The following is a 21153-nucleotide window of genomic DNA, read 5'->3' as shown; positions in this document are numbered from 1 at the left end:
GCATGAATGCACGACAAGGAGAAAGAAGACTAGTTGCCACGTAACTATAACTAGAGATAGGGAGAGGGCGGTGATGGACAATACCTATTGATAATTAATACTCTAATTAATAGATTGAGTGATTGAGTTGGATCTATAAAACATGGGTGCCCCTGCAACCATCACAAGATAAATCATGCAATGTTAGCAATTACCCCACAAACCACCTAATTTTCTTCTTTTTTGCAAAATCCACCGAATGTATAAAATCCCAAGTAAGATTTGACAATCAAAACTGCTATCCATTACATAGAGACAATACATTAAAGGTCTTAACTAAACATTGCCAAACCATCATCACTCTTCTTGAGTTCCAGTAAAGATTTTTCCAGACAATGTTTCCCCGTATGGGTTTCCAAAAGATTTTGATAAGATGCTTACTATGATTGTGGTGGCCTTGGAAGCTGAAGCCCCATGTTAGGCGGGGGTGGCGGAGGGCGAACACCTTGGACTTGCATCTGCTGCCCTGGAAAACCTTGTGGTGGCATCATCGATGGTGGACGGCCAATCTGAGGACCTGGTGTAAAGTTCGCCATTGTACCACTCCCAATTGGTGGTGGTGGTGGTGGGACCGGAAGACCTGCACCAGGTGGCATGGGCCGTGGACCATTTGCTGTGGGTGGGGGAGGGGGTGGTGGGCCACCCATGGGTGGTGGACCCGGCACAGGCGGTGGTGGACCTCTTGGAGGATTTGCAGTAGGAGCAGCTGGGGGAGGTCCTTGTGGTGGGGGTGGTGGACCTTGAGGTGGTGGAGGCAATGGCCTTGGAGGAACACCAGGAGCTGTTGTTCCATTAGCAACCGGCACAGGTGGGGCCTGAGGTTTATTAGCTTCTGGTGGTTTGATTTTGAAATACAACTGCAACTGTTCATTAAAGCTCTTTTATCAACATTCCTTTGTATTTAAAGATCAACAAGTTGAAACACAATGCAAAAAGTAAGGCAAACATTAAGACGGGGAGTTGGGGGCGAACCGTGAACATTTTTGAGTCTGGGTCCCAGTGTGAAAAGAACTTGGGTGTAGATTTGTCAATTTCTGTGCTTGGGACCTGAAAAAGGGAGGAATATGCAACCCAGGAAATGTATGGTCACTAAAAGAAATAGAAACATGTGATATAGACATGTATTGAGCTATCGAAGATGTACCTTGAAAGCAATGATCTCATATGGTTCAGCTGCAAATAGAAGATACTGGTATCTTTTATCGCAAGATTGGACTCTCTTCATGAAAAAACAATATCTATATTAGTCTATGCTTCACAAAAAATTGTATAACCTAGCTAAAATAGGTGCACATTATGGAAACTGGGGGCACACGTCAAGTTCTGAGCGCATCGGTTAGTAGAGTGAGAAAATTAGCATTAAAACCAGTAAGTATTCATGATGAATATATTACCTGCTCAAACGATGACATAAACCGATGCCTTGGCTTGCAAAGGTCTTCAATTTCAGGATATTCAATCTGGAATAGTTACAAGGTTACTAAATCAGAAACGAAAATTAAAATGAAACAAATAATATAAAATACTTGCAACATTGTCTTCCAATAAATATATCAGCGCTTGATTCTTAAGAAACAATGAAGATAAAAAATATGGCACACTTTCCATCTCTGCTCTTAGAAACTATACTTCTCAGTAACAGTAATGCAATGAATAAATACTTGCAACATTGTCTTCCAAGAAATATGTGCTTGATTATTAAGAAACAATGAAGATAGTAAACTGCAAGAAAAAAAATGTAGCATATTTTCCATCTTCGCTCTTAGAAACTATAATGCAGTGAATAAATACATGCGGTCAATGAGGGACATATTGCATGGAACATAGACTTGTGAAAAAATCAAAATAAAACTCACATCACATTCTTTAAACAAACTTTGAAGAAAATGATAAACACTCATTTTTTGCATAATTAATACATAGACCCATTGCATACTCTCCTGCAATCTGGTGAATTTATTTAATTTCCACAATTCTCTGAGTATTGATTATTCATAAAAATGACTACCAAGCTCCAAGCTTGGAAAGCAAAGTGCTCTATAAAATATAGGATCGTCCGAGCAGGCACAAACTGCAACATATAAGAAAAAGTTCTGTTTTTTCAAAAGGAAATATCTGTAATATACTTGACTACTCGGCCTATCAAAAAAAGAAAAAGAAAAAGAAAAAGAAAAAAAATGCTGCAACCTCTCAACTCTGTGAAAAACACAAGAGGGCAATAATTACACCAGAAGCAGAAGGGTATGAATGAATATTCTCTGTTGTCATATTTTGTAGTTTCAATTCCCATATAATAATGTCCAATTTAATTGCAAAGAGAGATTAACGGGCTGCGGTACCTTTAAAAACAAAGTAATCTAGAAGGAAAAGAATGGAAAGAACATACCAGCATTGCATTATACAAGTTGGACAGAAAAATGATGAAAACGGAATGGATAAGCACCTGGAAGAGAAGAGAACGCTGCTTAGTTTCTGAATCAAATTGCTTGGTTACCCTGTATCCAGGCCTCCCAATTTTGACTGCAACCACAACAAAACATTAACTCAGTGCCATGGAAATGAGGAATCACATATAAAAACAGAGTACGAAGTGCTAACCATCATATACAGTATTTTCGGAAAAAATGTGATTATCAGGATTTCAGCATCCAGAGAGTCCATTATCCATTTTTCATTATCGATAGTTACTGTGGGGTCCCTACCCTATGATACATTTCCTTGAAAACCTGACAAAGTGAAGCAATTTTTTGTACTACATGGCTCTACCACTCGCACCTTCGAATATCTAGAGCAACAAAAGCAATTATAATAAAAAATGTAAAGCTTTTTTACCTCTTAAAGTGTCAATTTTATGTATTTAATGACTAAGAGTGCCTCAAAAAGAAAAGAAAAGAAAATGAAAAAGCTCCAGAAAGGAATTGAATAGTTTACAAAAAAAAGGGCGGCCTAGAACACGAGGCTCCCGCCATTGCAGGGTCTGGGGAGGGCTAGATGTACGCAGCCTTACGCCTGCTTTGCAGAGAGGCTGTTTCCGTGACTTGAACCCGGGACCACTAGGTCACAATGGAGCAACCTTACCGTTGCGCCAAGGCTCGCCCTCAGAAGTGAATAGTTTACAAAAGACCCAAAAAAAAAAAGATCCAGTGAGAACGGATGTAATTGCAGGATATCTCAACCCTTGGGACCATTAATCTATAAATATTTGTAACTTGTTTGTTTAATGGTACTCGGGTTACCATTCAAAAAAAAAAAAAACATAAAAACAAATGGTACTCGGGTAGAAAATAAAATGATGAATTGGGTTGTTTTCTTCTCGACATATGTTACAAGTGTAACCTGAGCTGTATGCTACGGTTAAAATGAAACAAAAGAATTAGATTCAACTTGTACACTTTCCAAGTCCTGAAAAGTACATAAATTTAAATTAAGAAGATTTACCATGTATTTACTTGGTATAATAGATGAAGGCAAATCCACTACAATATATAATGGAAAATAGATATAAAGTATTATGACTCATCTTTACCAGCCAACATAATCAGGGAACAAGGGTGTAGCACACAACTAGCCTCCTTGAGCAGCATAGATACAAAATAGGAATTCAAACGCAATAAAATGTTCTTTTGTGCGATTTTTTTCAATTGGCTCACTCACAAAATACTATATTAGTTGAATAATATCACCTAAACAAATTTATTATGCATGTTTGCAACGAGAAACTACATTAAAAAAAATAAAATGTTCCCTATAGGAATATGTTATTTATTGTAACACATGTAAGCACACACACACGCACCAAAAGCTCAAAGGGTGTTTTGGTACCACTCCCTGTGAGAATTGAACACGAGACCTTTGAAAAGGTTCATGGACCCTTACCACAAACACAACGGTGAGGGATTGGAATGCATGAACCAAAAGCTGTTAAAAATATAAAAAATTAAATAACGCCATCTCCATCTCCAACAGCTTAAGCTTTTGGAGCAATTGTATGTTTCACATGGTATCGGAACAAAGGTCTTGGGTTCAAAACTCCTTGATATTAAAAATCCACATGTGATGGCCAACCAACCCAAAAAGAGGGGCCACATGTAGGCCAACCCTAAATAGAGGGGTCACACGTGAGGGGGAGTGTTAAAGTATAAAAGATTAAATAACGCCATCTCCAACAACATCCGAACTACCAATAATATAAAGCAATCCGGTCATAATAAGCATATAACTGAAATTAACAAGGGCCTCCATACAATAGCCACAGAATTTCTCCACTCAGCAAACCTTTCAATTGGTTCTAAAACTGTTGATGCCATAGTTGGGATCCAATGCTCTTTAGGTGCAACAAGCGGGTTGCCCCTGAACTAGTCATATAATCCACCCCTAAACTTTGGTAGACATTGTGGAGACTGAGAACTTATTGATCATAGAATCAAATGCTTGTAGGATGCTTTGGGCTATGTCCCTTTCACCTCATCATGTCTTCAGATATGATGACGCTTAAACCCAACGAAAGCTTCACCAAACCAACTTTCCTCACCAGACCTCCACCAATATCTCTCAGGGAAGATGGCCCGTCGAGATACCTAAATCGATCAATCTACCACACTGGTTTGATGAAAATAACTGATTTATTAAGAACAAAAGGAAATTAGAAAAAGAAATCATCAGGCAGAGTTTTCCCAATGTATAAAACAGGTCTAATGCCACCACTTTTGGAAAGCCTATTCACCAATCCTGCATCGCCTCATCTGCCAACTGGTGAATCTCAAACAACGCTAACACCTACACTTGACAGATGGCAGAGTACGACGCCATCCAGATAGTGCCGGTGAGCAAACGCATAACAATCTCTTAAAGATGAGCCCGTGGTGCATGCCAACATCTTGGATGCTGACAGTTATGACCATGACAGCAGGCCCTTCCCCAACATGTAACAGCTTTTTTCAACGAAGCCTGCCTTTACAAGGTGAGGTAAAACAGTGAGACACTCCAACACAAGCTAGCTACATGTGTCAACTTCACATGCTCTTACATTGATTCAACAAAAAAACCCAGCTCATCACCCTGGAAAGTAATGAGTATTGGCACGGATGAGCTTTCCAGTTGCTACCTCCCATTAGACTGGACAATTAAGGAACAACAGGCAGTATCTAGCTGCAGAATGAAGCTTAGGATTCTCTTCTTTCTTTTGTTTCTTCACCACCACTCTGGTACACCATCCTGTAGCCAGACTTGAGGCAGGATTTCATCCTCTCTGGTAGACACCAATGAGAAGTAATGGCAACGGACACCCACCCCTGTAACAGGTTAGTGCATTTGGATGGTTCACTAGCTTCCACCAAACTTTGCCAAATAATCAACTAAAGCACTATGGATATGTGAAAACCGACATTCCAAAAAAGACTTGGTCCAAAATTCCATTTTCCTAAACTTTCTTAAGCACCACCTTGATGTATAGTTTCAAAACTCCCCCGTGTGATCATGGAATCCCCCGAGTCGACTCCCTTTTATCTTGGCCACATTCTTGTCTGAGACCGTGTTTTCCTCTATAAAGTAAGTCAAAACTCCTTTGACTCTCCCTAGTCATGACCACGTCAACCGAGTGCCCGGTAGTGTCAACCAAGTACTCGGCCACGTCGTGCCGAGTTGACTAGGATTTTCTTTGGTCGCATTTTGACCTGCATTAACGACTAAAAAGGAATCTCAGTGATCCAAACTTTATTGGCCCCTAAGGACAGAATCAATCTAAGGCCCTATCAAACCGTCGCCTCTAAGTCGACATCTTGAAAATTTACCACATAACCAATGGAGTAAGAAATCCAACCACTAAAGGCTGCCTTCATCTACTTGTCAAAATCATAAAGGACGACCTTGCTAGTTGCTACTTGCTATTACCATTACAATTTATTTTTAGCAACCTTACTGGAGGTCTCAGCCATAGATCAACCATTCTAGGATTCTAATAACCTCTTAATTGCCCACTCCTTCCCTCCCTAACGTTTAAAGTTGTCCAAAAACAAAGGCGTGAAATCCCTTGGGCTTTTAGCACCATACAAACATTTTGGGAGTGAAATACAGGACTTTCAATTTTGGCAAGTCTAAAGGCTTTATGACTTGCTTCCTTAGGTAGATTAAGTCATTCAAGATTAGAAGACTAATGGTAGAGATATATTAGGGTATATGATGATTAGGGACTGGTTTATAATCTTTGTTTTTTTCCCTGTAATTTTATAGTTTGGGGACCAGATTGGGAAAAAAAATTATGCTTCTTATTGAACCATGACATCAGATAATCATGCAAAAATTGTAAATGACCTAAAGTGCAACTTCTTCCTAGCAAACATGAGATATTGTAGCGTTCCAAAATACTATGCTGTCTGGTTGAATCTTCCACAAGTTCTTCACCAGTCGTAGCCTTTTGTCAACTTGTAAAGGTGTCTAGATGGGCTCACAGCTTTCCAGTTTGCAACTTTTGAAGACACCATGACATTGCATATCTATGCTGGGCTACTTTCAAATTTTCTCTAGCTTGATATACTTCTATTTTCATACGGCCCAAAGATCGGATTCCTATCAACCTTCTGTACAAATAACCATATTTTTCGATTTACCAGTACAGAACGGACAACCTTCTGTACAAATAACCATATTTAAGTCTAACAGCAACTGCCAAACCCTATAAACAAAACTTATATTAGTTCTTGCATAGCTTTATTTAACAGACTGATACAGATTTATTTATTTATTTTTGAATGGTAAAAAAAGGCTGATGCAGATTGTAGGCCCAATAGGAGCATAGTTGCCCATTAGGACTTTTATGAATTTATTTCCATGTTATTTAGTTACTAGGATTTTTAGTTCCATGGTATTTAGTTTTATGGCTTTTATTTCAATTGCCTATATATAGGCCTTATGCATTAGGGATTATTAGTTTTTGATGATTAAAGATTGATTGAGATTCTCCCCTCCACAGATTTCTTCTTTTTCCTCCGTCCCCTCATTCTCCTCCATTCTTTCTCCTTTTCTTCTTCTTTTCCACTCTTTCTTTATTTTCTCTTCCCTGGCCTACATCACGAGCATTGTTCGAAATATTCCAATCATACTATCAATTTAATTCTTACATAAAACCTGCTCATTGAAGACTAAGAAGATGCCTGATGAGTGGAGGAAGAGTACATCAGTACCTATTTATAAGAATAAAGGGGATATTCAGAGTTGCACCAAATATCAAGGAATTAAGCTAATGAGTCACACCATAAGCTTTGGGAGAAGGTAATTGAGTATAAACTAAGAAAAGAGACTAAGGTGTCAGATAATCAATTTGGCTTCATGCCCCGACAATCGACGATGGAAGATGTCTTCTTGATTAGGCGGATAATGGAGAGATTTAGAGAAAATAAAAAGGACCTTCATATGATTTTCATTGATTTGGAGAAAGCGTATGATAGGGTTCCCAGGAGTGTTATGTGGTGGGTCCTTGAAAGGAAAAAAGTGCCTCCTAAGTATGTTGATGTGATTAAGAACCTTAGAAGCAGGAATCTTCCCTCGGGGTGCCGCTCCCGACTTGGAACCTTGATTCGGCGCTCCTTAAGAAGGAGCTTCCAGGGAGCGCGATCCTAGAGAGATGGAAACCGCTCCCAACTTGCTCCTATTACTCCATTGGTATCCCCCTCACCAACTTACTTGCATCAAACTCCTCCAATTGTTCGAAACATAGCTTTAAAACTCCCCCGCATCCGTGTTGACTCCCCCGAGTCGACTCCCTTTTACCTTGGCCGCGTTGCACCACATTCACGTTCTACCTTTTTCCCTAGAGAGTCAATAAAAACTCCTTTGACTCTCCCCGAGTTATGACCGCGTCAACCTCGTTCTTGGCTGCATCCATGCCAAGCCGACAAGGATTTTTCTTGGCCGCATTCCACGTCGCATCCACGTTTTTAAACACGGAGTTCAAAGTCGTTCATTGAAGCAACCACGGAGGCAAATCTTCAGAAGGCATGAGGAAAGAGGGCATGGAAATGAAGACGGTTAGAAATTACTACTTTTGATGTACTTAAATTTTGAAACATTATATAAGATAGTTAAAAATTACTCCTTTTAATGTACTGGAATTTTGAAAGACATACGATGAAAATATTACATTAACGCTCCCAAGACAGAGTATATGGAGTGCAACTTTAGTAATGTAAGGAGGCGGGGCGAAGATGTAGTAAATATGACTGGACAGGAGGTACCTAAGAGGGATATCTTTCGCTATCTTGGTTCAATTCTACATAAGGAGAGGTTGAAGAAGATGTTAACGATAGAATAAGAGCAGGTTGGTTGAAGTGGAAGCTTGCCTCAGGAGTTCTGTGCGACCATAAAATCCCTATCGTTGAAGGAAAAGTTTTATAAGACAGCTGTGAGGCCAGCCCAGTTGTGAGGCCAGCCATGCTGTACGGCTCAGAATGTTAGGCCACCAAGAAGCAGCATGTGCATAAGATGAGTGTAGCGGAAATGCGAATGCTTTGACGGATGTGCAGCCACATAAGGTTAGATAGAATTAAAAATGAAGACATTCGTAAAAAGGTGGGGGTGGCACCAATTGAAGAGAAGATGAGAGACCACCGCTTAAGATGGTTTGGACATATCCAATGTAGGCCTCAATGAGGAAAGACTTGATGGCTAGGAACATAACAGAGAACATGGCCTTGGATAGGAGAGAATGGAAGAAAATGATCCACGTAGACGAACCCTACTAGGGCTAGGATTAGACTTAGTCAATTTGAGCCGGGTAGATTCCTTTCACCTTCTTCATGAAATTTTCTAAAGGATTCATTTAGCCGACCCCAACTGGTTTGGGACAAAGGCTTTGTTGAGTTGAGTTGAGTTGAGTTGAGTTGAGTATAAAACCTGCTCATTGAGCTTGCCATATTATAAGGCGTTTTACACATACATTTTTTCGCAACATGTGAATCACTTTATCGTATCAAGTGAATACGATAAAACGAGGTAAAAATCACTTTGAAACCCATTTTTCGACAAGGGGAAGCCTCCCCCTTGAGCCACCTTATCGTATCAAGTGAATCACCTTCAATCCATAGCTTGGAAGAATTGATCCCATACCAAATAGCTTTGACCTCAGCCTCAGCCACTTTCCCCACATGGACCTACAAAAGTCAAAACTATCCTACTATTCGAGTACGTGAAACATCCCCCAATGCCAGCAAAGCGAGTAATATGATTTCCTGGGTTTGAACATTGCTACTACAGTCAAAATTGAGTTCAATCCAGCTAATGCCCTGAGGGGAGGGCTACTCCAAATGTCTAAAGCACACGTTGAGGAAGTAATCCACACATATAGAAATATAGTCATTGATTAACTCATTGAGAGGTATTTCAAATATAGGGATAGTAATGGCCCTTTTAAAAATTTAAATGATCATCCAATTAATTAATGGGCCAAAAATTATTCATTTTCCAATATAAATATGGTCGTTTTGGTCTTTCCAAATAATTCAAAGAGGAGGAGAATTAAATATTCCACACAATAGTCGGTCCTTTTATTTACAACAGGCCTGCACTGACATGAGTAAAAGGAACGAATGTGGTTGCCATGCCAGGCAAACATGGAGACACATTAAATATCCCATAAAAAGAAGCTCCATACTTGGATAGTCCAGGGACGATGATTGAATATATGATCTGGGGCTTCTACTGAGGCACCATGAGAGCAGCGATTAAACATAAGTATTTTGCCATGCATTGCACACCAAAGAAAGGAAAAAAGTCTATGGGACATCATATATTCTCAAATATTAGGGAAGTTGATAGGGGAAAGATTAGAAGATAATAGTGACTAGATCTAATAGAAAATTCCCCATCCTATTCTGAGATCCATATTGGAAAGCCATCCATAATCATTCTCTCAACCTAATGCACCCATTCTAAGCTTGGTACTTACAAACTATTGTATTGGACCATAATGCCTCTATATTGCCAAGTAATCTCCACTACCATTAAGCGTGAAGGGTAAAAAAACCATGTAGCATGAAGGGCCGCATTTTGGATTATATTCTTAATACCGAGCCCCCACTTTTTTTTATGTTGACATGCATGTTTCTAATTTATCAGATGAACCCTCTCGAAATTCAGGTCATTGTTCCAAAGGAAGTTCCCGTGCCCCTCGATTTTCTTCGCAACTGAGGGAGGAATCATGAACATTTACATAATGTATATCACGACGTTTGAGAGAGTGACCTTTAGAAGCATGATTATTTCTTGTAAAAGAAGATATCGACTTTTCCACTATTCTAATCTTTAGTTCAATTCTTTCAATTACCGAATCCCAATCATGAGTGCTAAAGACTACCATATTTCACAGGTAGTCCAAGGTATCTCATCGAAAAGGCAGACACCGTAAATTAGTTCAAAAGCAACTGACTTGATGACAGGAGTGGCAATATTAGTCTCGTTGACTGAGGATTTACGTTTGTTAGTCCTATGACATGAAATCTCCTAAATGATGGCAATTAAAGAATTTATATTTGCACTTCTGATCATCGAGGGATTGGAGAAGTTATGGTAACTGTTGAAATATGTAACTTGCCTAAGGGCATTTAGGACTTTGTACATTCCTTTATGTTTTAGTATAAAGATATGAGTCAGGGGGAGATAACCCTAACTCATTTATTTTCTGTCTAAACTTTCGTCTAACATGGTATCAGAGCCTTAGGGTTTTCTGATCCCTAGGGTTCTCTAGCAGCCTCCATCTTCTCCGCCCACCCCCTCGCCGCGAAACCCAAGTCCGGGCCAAGTTTCATCGAAGGCAGACCGGCACGCCATCTTTTTCCTCCTGAGGAGGAGTCGTTCTGTCCGAGCCGAAGGTAGCAGGCCCTCCCTACCTCCTCCCGCCCGCCACGTCTCTCTTCCCCTGCGCAAAGCTCCTGGTCCTGTACCCCTGCGCAGCAACCCCCCACACATTTTCTACCCAGGGCGGAAATTATTTTCCAAGAACGAGGATTTGCACCCCCCCCCAAAATTTTCCAGGAAAATATTTTCTTCCCAGCTTGGAAAACTTTTTCCAGGACCGAGGATTTGCACCCACCCTAAGTTTTTCAACCCACATCATTTTTCCGTCTCTTTCTTTCTTGGTAAACCCTACCACTCTTTTCTCCCTGTTATTATGTGTTAGATCTTCATCTCTTACCCTACTTTGATTCTTGCTTGTCTTTGCGGCTCCCCTCTGTGTCTCATGGCTTCCCTCTTGTCAAGCTTCGTCGATGCCCGTCACTCTTGGAGCTGCGTCTAGCTTTCTTGGCCTATCCTAGTTTGCCCACCTATTTTGTTATCTCCTGTTATTCGTCTTGGATTTGATTGTCTGTTTCTTTCTTGCTTGTTGTTATGGAGGAGGTGCTTGACAATCCTTCCACAGGAGTGGCTCCTGGTATTCGTCCGACACCCTCTTTGGCGTCTTCTCCGTCATCATCTCTCTCTGTGGATGGGTCATTCCCACATATCACTACTGTTAAGTTGGATGGGGCAAACTATGTTACTTGGAAAGCAGCCGTCGAGAAGTATCTTATTGTCCGTGGGAAAGGCCACGTCATTCGTCGTGATCCTCCTCCTACGACGGATCCCACCTTTGATCGATGGGAACAGGAGGATGCTCTTGTTTGCATCCTTCTGTGGCAGAGTATGGCCCCTCACGTCTCTGGGCCCTTGATGCTTCTGCCTACTGCGAAACGGATATGGGATCAGGTTACTCTTCTTTACTCTGGCGTGGCAAACATTAGTCGGATCTGCTCTACCTATTCTGAGTGGGTGCGTTTCCGCCGTGATGATCTTCCTCTTGCCACCCATTACAGCCAATTCGTTGGCCTCTGTCAGCAGCTTGATGTTTACATGCCACTTACCACGGATCTCACAGAGGCTGCCCGTCAGAGGGATCAGATCCGTGTTGTGCAGTACCTTGAGAGTTTGGGTCCAGAGTACATGCATCTTCGTCAGCAGATTATCGGTTCTGGCGCTATTCCTTCCCTTACTGAGGTTTACTCCCGCGTCCAGCAGTGCTTTCCTGGTGATCTAGTGATATCTGTTCCTATTGATGGTTCTGCTCTCGCGACCTATAATGGCAGTACTCGCCCGCCTCGTGGTGGAGCCTCCTCTGGTCGTGGCCGTGGGCGTACTGGCCGTGGTGGTGGTCGTTCTGGTGGTGGTCGTGGCCGTTCTTTTTGCACTCACTGTCAGCGCGAGGGACATTATATTGACCATTGCTATACCCTGCATCCCGAGCTTCGTCAGGCACGCTCGGCTCACATGGGTGCTACTACTGCTTCGGTTTCAGATTGCGCTTCCTCTGCTTCTGTTCCTGCACCAGCTGATTCCACCTATACATTATCCCGTGCCGATTATGAGGAGTTCCAGCGTCTGCGGCTCAGTTCTCGTCCTCCCTCTGCAGGTTTCGCCCAGCCAGGTAGTTCACCCACTACCCTTCTATCTAGCTCAGGGTCATGGATCATTGACTCTAGGGCATCCAATCACCTGACTGGTAACTCTTCTCAGCTTCATTCTTTTCGCTCTTTCTCATCTCCCTCTCAGTCTATCACCCTTGTTGATGGGTCCACTACACCTATCACTGGTGTTGGTCATATCTCCTCTCATCCTGCTCTTACCTTATCTTCTGTTTTGTGTTCCAAAATCACCATTTAGTTTACTTTCAGTTAGCCAAATTACTAAATCTCTCCATTGTTCTGTCTCATTTTTCCCATCTTACTGTTTGTTTCAGGATCTCTCAACTGGGAAGACGATTGGAACGGGTCGTGAGGTAGATGGATTCTATCGTCTTGACTGCCGGCCGCCTACTGTCTTACATAGCTCTGTGGATACATTTCAGTGGCATTGTCGCCTGGGGCATCCTTCACTTCAGCGGCTGCAGCAGACTTCTCTGGTTCCCGGACCTTTTTCTAGTTTTCAGTGCGAGTCCTGTGAACTCGGGAAGCACCGTTGTGTGTCGTTTCCGTCCCGGATCATTAGTCGAGTGTCTTGTCCATTTGAATTAATCAATTCTGATGTATGGGGACCCTCTAGGGTCGCGTCTAGTACTCGCTTTCGGTATTTTATTGTGTTTATTAATGACTTCTCACGCATGACCTGATTATATTTACTCAAGAGTCGATCCGATGTGTTCTTTGCTTTTCGCACATTTCATTCTGAAATTAAGAATCAATATAATTGCAATATTAAATGTCTTCGTACTGACAATGCTAGAGAATATTTTTCTGATACTAATGGCTTTCAATCCTATCTCTCCCAACATGGGATTTTACATCAGTCTTCATGTGCGTACACCTCTCAACAGAATGGTGTTGCTGAGCGGAAACTTCGTTATTTGCTTGAAGTAGGTCGCACTCTTCTTTTTTAGATGAGTGTTCCTAAGGCATACTGGAGTGATGCCCTTCTCACGGCGTGTTTCTTAGCAAATTGCCTTCCTTCCTCTGTCTTAGAGTCTGTCTTAGAGGGTGCCTCTTCTTTCGAGATTTTATCTCCTAGTAAGGAACAGTTTCCTCTGACACCTCGTGTATTTGGATGCGTTTGTTTTGTTCATCACCTTGGACCTGGCCGTGACAAACTCGATCCCCGGTCTGAGCGTTGTCTTTCTGGGGTATTCCCGTACGCAGAAAGGCTATCGTTGTTATAGCCCTCGTCTGCGTCGCTGGTTTGTCTCAACCGATGTTACGTTCTTTGAGTCTGAGGCATTCTTCCAACACGGCGCGGCATCTTTCACCCCTTCTCTCGAGTCCGAGGTCTCGCTTCCCTTACCAGATCTACCTGCTTCTCTTCCGTCATCTCCTATTTCCGTGCGGCTAGCTTCTGCAGCTTCTACTTCTTCTGCCATGTTGGAGAAGCCAGTTCCACCTAAAATTACACAGCAGTATCAGCGGCGCCAAGTTACAGATAGGTCTCTTCTACCTCCTCTCGCACAATCATCTTCTGAGCCGATGATCCCTCTCCCGCTCTCAGGTATCTTCTCTTCCGCCTTCCTCTGTTGTATCTGATTCTCCTATTGCATCTCGTACGAGATCCCGTTCCACTGCACATCCTATTTCGAATTTTGTTTCTTATGATAAGCTCACCAGTACCTTCCAGAGCTTTGTTTCCTCCTTGTCTTCTATCTCTTTACCACAGTCAGTGGCTGCGGCTCTTGACCATCCTGGCTGGCATGATGCTATGAACCTAGAAATGGACGCTCTTCATAGTAATGATACATGGGATCTGGTTTCCCTACCCGCTGGTGCCCATCCTGTTGGTTGTCGGTGGGTTTTCTCCATCAAATACCTCCCTAATGGTACTGTCGAGCGCTTAAAAGCACGGTTAGTCGCGAAATGATACACTCAGACTTTTGGTGTTGACTACACTGAGGCATTCAGTCCCGTTGCGAAAATTCCCTCTGTCCGTGTGTTCCTGTCTCTTGCTGTTAATTTCATCAGCTGGATGTGAAGAATGCCTTCCTCCATGGCGACCTAACTGAGGAGGTGTATATGGAGCAACCACCAGGGTTTGTTGCTCAGGGGGAGACTTCCTCCTACGTGTGTCGCCTACGTAAGTCACTATATGGCCTCAAACAATCTCCGCGTGCGTGGTTTGGGAGATTCAGTGAGGCAGTCATGCGCTTTGGCATGAAACAATGCGCAGTGGATCACTCAGTCTTCAGTTATCACTCTTCAGCTGGGTGTATTTTGTTAATAGTTTATGTGGATGACATAATCATCACAGGAAGCAATTCACAAGGTATACAACGTTTGAAAACCTTCTTGCAAAAGGAATTCTCTACTAAGGATTTGGGTCAGCTCAGGTATTTCTTGGGGATAGAGGTTGCTCGTTCCTCTAGAGGCTTGTTCCTATCACAGAGAAAGTATGTCTTGGACTTGCTAAAAGAAACAGACAATCTTAGAGTTAAATGAGCTTCTGCACCCATGGATCCTAATGTGAAACTTGTTCCAGAAGGAGAGTTGTTGGAGGATCCTGGCAGGTATCGCAGGCTTGTCGGTAAACTTATATATCTCACGGTTACTCGGCCAGATATTTCATATGTTGTTGGCGTTGTCAGTCAGTATATGAGCTCTCCACGTACTTCTCACTTGGCTGCGGTGACACGGATTCTTAAGTATTTGAAAGGGGCTCCAGGGAAGGGATTGATGTTCAAAAGACATGGCCATATGAAAGTTGAAGGCTTCTCTGATTCAGATTGGGCTGGATCCCCAGCAGATAGACGGTCCACCACTAGGCATTGTACATTTGTAGGTGGCAATCTTGTTTCATGGAAGAGTAAGAAGCAGGATGTTATAGCTAAGTCCAGTGCAGAGGCTGAATACAGGGCAATGGCACAGACAAGCACATAACTTATTTGGCTACGTTCACTTCTTTCTGAAATTGGCTTCATTTCATCTTCTCCTTCGCAGCTTTATTGCGACAACAAAGCTGCAATATACATTGCCAACAATCCAGTCTTCCATGAGCGCACCAAGCATATTGAAGTGGATTGTCATTTTATCCGTCAAAGAATCCAGAAAAGAGAGATTTGCACTGTGTTTACTCGGTCAGGGGACCAATTAGCTGATATGTTTACAAAGTCCTTAAATAAGTCAAAATTGAATGATATATGTAACAAGCTAGGAATGTATGATATCTACATTCCAGCTTGAGGGGGAGTGTTGGAATATGTAACTTGCCTAAGGGCATTTAGGACTTTGTACATTCCTTTATGTTTTAGTATAAAGATATGAGTCAGGGGGAGATAACCCTAACTTATTTATTTTCTCTGTCTAAACTTTCGTCTAACAGTAACATCTAGGTACTGGAGATGTAAGACAACCCGTCCTCCACTCCTAGGTGGGACCCAAACCCACTAATGAAAATACACTTCGAAGCTTTAGTCAAGAGGTAACCATTGTTTTCTGCTACTTGAATAAACAAAAGGGGGAAAGTGGGTCACCTTGCCTAAGGGGCTACTCTAGCGCATTGTATGCCTTCTCACGGTCTCACTTAAGAATCATTCCTGTCTGATCAGGTTTTTTAGTCTGAGTCAATAATTCATTGGCAATCACAATACCATCAAGAATTTATCGCCCAACAACAAAAGCAGTTTTTTAGTCTCTAAATGATGAAACCATTCAAAAAAAAAAAAGTCTCTAAATGAAGAAAAGAGCATAGAGAACCATATTAGTGCATGGCATCATCCAATACAATATCCCAAATACTAGAAAGAAAAAAAAAGCAAGGGGAAGAACCATCCACACTCGGAACTTTATCCTTTCCAAGCTTAAAAATTGCCATGCAGACTTCCTTTCTAGAGATTGTCATGAAGGCAAGCAATCGCCAAAACTACCATCATCTAGACAACGTTTTAAGTTTTAATGCAATAGAGCCACCAAAATGAGGGAATCATTAGCAAAAACAAATTTAGAAGATCTTGAATCAGATGATCCAGATAGTTACTTGGATGTAGTAAACGTACCCGAATCACTAGAATATCTAAAAGCTATGAAAGATGAAATAAAACCCATAGAAAAGAACGCTTAGGAATTAAACTGTGTTGCATGGATTCGGATTCGCATGTCGGGATCTGACACGGATTCGAGGTGTCGGATTCGGCAAATCCGAAAAAGTAGGATTCGTGGATTCAATAATTTTTATTAATAAAATTTAAAATTTAAAAAAAAAAAAAAAAAAAAAAAAAAATATATATATATATATATATATATATATATAGAGAGAGAGAGAGAGAGAGAGAGAGAGGAAAAGGATTGTACGCTCGAGCGTATCAAGCTTATGGTATGCTCGAGTGCCCAATCACATGTGGGTCCACTTTGTTAGGATGATCCAAAGCATTCATTTGAAAGGCCCTTACATAGATGGGGTGTGTACCAAAAATCAGCTCCATAGGATCATCCTAACCCATCCATTTGTGGAGGTTAAAATGGACAGACACTGTGTGTCCACAAATCTGCCCATTTTTGTCCTCCACTTTTGGAGGGGTTAGGATGATTCAATGTAGTTGATTTTTGGTACACACCCTATCTATGATAGGACCTTGCAAATGAATGCTTTGGATCACCACAAAAAATTTGGGACCCATGTGATTGGGCACTCGAGCGTACCATAAGCTTGGTACGCTCGAGCGTACAATCCTTTTCCTCATATATATATATAAACACATTTTTATATGTATATGTATATATATATTCGACTCACCAAAAAAATGTGTATATATTCATGAAAATTTTGAGGGTAGAGGGTAGAGGTGTTAGTTTTTATAAGAGTCGAAGAAGAAGGGGGATGATGTTCGAGGGTCGAGGCACTAGGGTTTTAGTTAAGAGAGGACGGGTTGTGTTTTTACACAAAAGAATTTAGCAGAAAACATGTTTAAAGGGAAAATATACATGATTCGCATTTTAAAAGAGACAAAACTGTGTCGGATTCGCCCGAAAAAATAAGATTTATGAGAGACACGACTACAACAAGAATCCGAGTGTGTCCCACGCGAATCCATGTCCGATTCGCGTGTCGAAACATATCGACACGGATTCACCATTGGGGGGACAAAGAATCCATGCAACATAGGAATTAACCAAGCTTCTTAAATATAGGCAGACAATAGGTGGTAAATGGTTCTATAAAAAGAAACTCAAAGAAGATGAGACATCATACAAATGCAAGGCAACATTAGTGGCCAAAAGGTAGACATACAAACACAAAAACTAAATGTTGAGTAGGAGGATAGGATACATATTGCTTCTTTACTTCTTTTTTTTTTGTTGAAAAATATGAGTGCATATCCACCAATAGCAAAGTTTGTATCAATCAGAATGATAGCGGCAATGGTTGCTCACTATGACTTATTATTCTAGTTAGATGTTAAGATTACATTCCTTATGAGGAATTAAAAAAAGAAATCTACATGAAACAACCCAAAGGTTTTGCAATCAATGGAAAAAAGAACAAAGTTTTCAAAGTTAAGAAATCATTGTGTGGACTCAAAACAATCCTCTAGGCAGTAGTAGTTGACTTTTCATAAATTAGTCCTAGAGTTGGGATATGAATTCAACGAGTTAGATCAACAATGCATACATTTGGAGAAATGGGAACAATCTTACCATCATATCATTATGTCTATGATATCTTATTGGCAAGCAAAAATTTAGTGATGATAGATAAATATGAATCTTAGCTGATCTCATTTTGAAATGGAATATATGATAGAAGCATTCCATGTCTTAGGCAGACCAATAACTAGGGGTGTGACAATAGACAACAGTGCCTAAAACAAAATTTGGGTTGCATAATTATAAGTCATTATCAACACTTACTAGTAAAGGATTAAATTCAAACAAGGCAGTATGCCCAAAATAGAAAAATACATTACAAGAAATGTGAAAACATCCATATCGATAGATGGTGACAAGACATATGTATGCAATGTTGAGTACTAGTCCTGACATTTCGTATACTGTGGACTTGTGAGCAGATACAAAAGTAAACAAAGCATGGCATATTAGTAGGCAATCAAGGGAACATTAATAAAGTCTTTAGAGATCAATTTTGGAACATTAAAGATAAAGACTATTGGGACCAATTTCAAGCTACAAGCTTGATGTGATTGGAGGCACTAATGTTGATTTTGAAAGAGATCCAAATATCCAATGATTAAAAAAATCCAACATTTGGACATTCAATGATTAAAAAAGTCAACATTTGGACATCCTTGTCCAACCTTTGGAGAAGGATATATATCATCGACCGATAAAAACCAAAGGTGTGTTGCTTTGCATATTAGGTAGGCTAAACACATACCCTATAGCATGGAAACAATATATGCCATATGGATTAGCTGCTTCTTGAAAGCTTTGATGACTGAAATATCTTATGGTCCAGTTAGCATTGTTCTGTGAAAATTAGGCTTCCATTTATTGAATCAAGAGTGAAGCCAACAACTAGGAAGGAAAGCACGGTGAAGCAGAATATCATTATATGCAAAATACAATAGAAATGACTGAGTAAAGCATGTTTACCTGGGAATAATATGATTGTGGTTACCTTGACAAAGAGAGTATCTCTATAGATATTTAACAAGCATGTTATAATGATGAGAGTTAGAGACATACAAGTACATCAGACTACGAGTAACGCCAGACTTGTAAACTAGTCTCATCGATGATCAATGATACATTCAGAAATATTTAGAATGTAAATGGCTAGACACGGAAGCAATTCTTGGTATCAAGGATGCAATATTTAGATTTGTACACAAACCAATCATTAAGCATTGATGTTAAGTTATTAACAAAGGCCGACATCGTTTTGTGGTAGCCATAACAAGACCCTTATATGGGAATAGTCCTGCGTGAAAGTCCGATGATAAGGTTTTTATTGTACAACCATCAAGACAAATGATAAGGTTGCACACATTCCTTCAATGTACACTTTCAAAAAAGAAAACCATCTTAAAGTAAAAATATTTGAATGGCCAAAGGCACAAAACCAATCCAACCTAAAGTCTTGTGTTCCTGAATCTAAGGATTGTGACCATCGTGAAAAAGGAAACTCACAGTTGATGATGTCTTCATCATCGAAGACACATAATTCCATTTTGAGACTGCTACCTCCTGGTTTGAGATTCCCGGTATCACTGCACTTTCTTAATCAAGTACTTTTGCATTTAATTCTTGTCTTAAAACCTATAATTTTTTTATTTTAATTTTTGATAGATAAAAAAGCCTATACCTTATTAACAATATCACTCTTCACTTTCTCTCCATTTGATAACCTTTGCCTTCTACTCAATTCATCCTTTCTAACTCATGACGAGAGACATATTTTCTTAGCCTCCAATGACCCAAGAACATATATTTTTCCATTCTAAACTTTCTATTTAACTCTTTGAGCTTCCACATAAATTTAAAGCCCTTCCAACCATTTACCTCAATCTCCTCCTACCAGCTTTCCAAAACTTTCTTAAAACCTGAAATTCCCAACCAAATAATTCTAAAACGTCCCAACACCAGGAGAATCAAGAAGAATTCAAGACTAGAGCTGACAATGCCATATCATTCACCCTGTTAAGGTAAAAACGCCAAGGAGGGTCCTTATCTTTTCTTAGGCATCTACTAGTATTGAAGCAATCGCCTACAAACCATTTGAGCTAAAATTGATCATTGTTCCTATAGAGTTCAACTATCTATGGGGTATATTAGGCATCAAAATTTGGACATTTGTAGACGAGCAATCATGGGTCTTTCCATGAATTCAAGAATTAAACTACAAGAAAAGAGTAAACCCAGAAGAGAGAGAGAGAGAGAGAGAGAGAGAGAGAGAGAGAGAGAGAGAGAGAGAGAGAACAGTACCGGTCTTGCGGAGGGAGACCTTCCGTTTGTGGGGTTGGGGCTGGGCGGGGGCGTCTTTGGCTTCGCGGGCAGCTCGCTTGGCCAAATTGGTCTGATGACGCTTGCCCTGTGTGTGAGCCAAGTAGTTTCCCTCGTTGTTGTGCAATGTTAGACAAAGTTTACACTCGTAGCTGAAATTCAATACTTATATGATGAAAACCCAAGAAGAAGAAAGGGTGAACTGAATTGAAGAGATATAAAATTGATAATAACACCCCCTCATTACAAAGTACTGAGCTATCCATTACCTTCCGAGATGATTACGCATAAAATAGGGATCCTTGGCGAGATCGATGGTCTCGAGTGCCAACCTTCGTAGTCTCTCTCTCCGATCTATGGCTTCATTTTGAGCAGAGGCTGCGCCTCCGCTCCCTGGTTTCGAACCCCAGTCTCGGTCCATCTCAAAACCCTAATTTCTTCCTTCTTCCTCTCCCTCTCCCTCTACCTTTGCTTACTGGTTTTTCCTTTCTGTTTTTTAGGGCTGAGACGAACGTTGTTGATACTTGAGAGGAACGAAAGATAAAAATTAAAAAGAGTGACTGATAAATTAATTCACCCCCTTCTATAATTCTATATTTTTGGAAATAGACTGTAGTCACTGTACGGCCCACACACATTGTAAATAGGTTGTGCACGAAAATTACTTATATAAGTTGATCCTAGCCCTCCGATCTATAGAGAAACTCCATATGGATCGGAC

The 21153-nt window shown here is 40.7% G+C and overlaps 1 protein-coding gene across 1 annotated transcript; it reads right to left on the bottom strand.

The window, feature by feature from the left end:
* Nucleotides 1-200: 200 nt before the first annotated feature.
* On the bottom strand, nt 201-20992 carry LOC143860757 (hydroxyproline-rich glycoprotein family protein). Its single transcript, XM_077371571.1, has 7 exons — nt 20702-20992; nt 20415-20584; nt 2483-2559; nt 1434-1499; nt 1184-1258; nt 1012-1086; nt 201-902 (listed from the first exon to the last, which is right to left on the bottom strand). Exons 1-7 carry the CDS (start codon nt 20851-20853, stop codon nt 420-422), a joined length of 1098 nt encoding a protein of 365 aa, XP_077227686.1. The 5' UTR covers nt 20854-20992; the 3' UTR covers nt 201-419.
* Nucleotides 20993-21153: the final 161 nt, after the last annotated feature.

This window comes from Tasmannia lanceolata, unplaced genomic scaffold (assembly GCF_043159265.1).
Source record: "Tasmannia lanceolata isolate RefF3 unplaced genomic scaffold, GAP_Taslan_0.1 ptg000037l, whole genome shotgun sequence".
In the NCBI taxonomy this organism is placed as follows: Eukaryota; Viridiplantae; Streptophyta; class Magnoliopsida; order Canellales; family Winteraceae; genus Tasmannia; species Tasmannia lanceolata.
Note: the sequence above shows the minus strand (reverse complement) of the source record. Positions and strands in the feature narration are given on the sequence as shown.

What these genes read in the sequence shown, in the direction of transcription:
- LOC143860757 (XM_077371571.1), bottom strand. Translation starts at nt 20,853, where the DNA reads ATGGACCGAGACTGGGGTTCGAAACCAGGGAGCGGAGGCGCAGCCTCT. An exon ending in ATGCGTAATCATCTCGGAAG is followed by an intron (nt 20,585 to 20,701) that starts GTAATGGATAGC and finishes ATTGAATTTCAG; the next exon opens with CTACGAGTGTAAACTTTGTC. An exon ending in ATGAGATCATTGCTTTCAAG is followed by an intron (nt 1,087 to 1,183) that starts GTACATCTTCGA and finishes TCCCTTTTTCAG; the next exon opens with GTCCCAAGCACAGAAATTGA.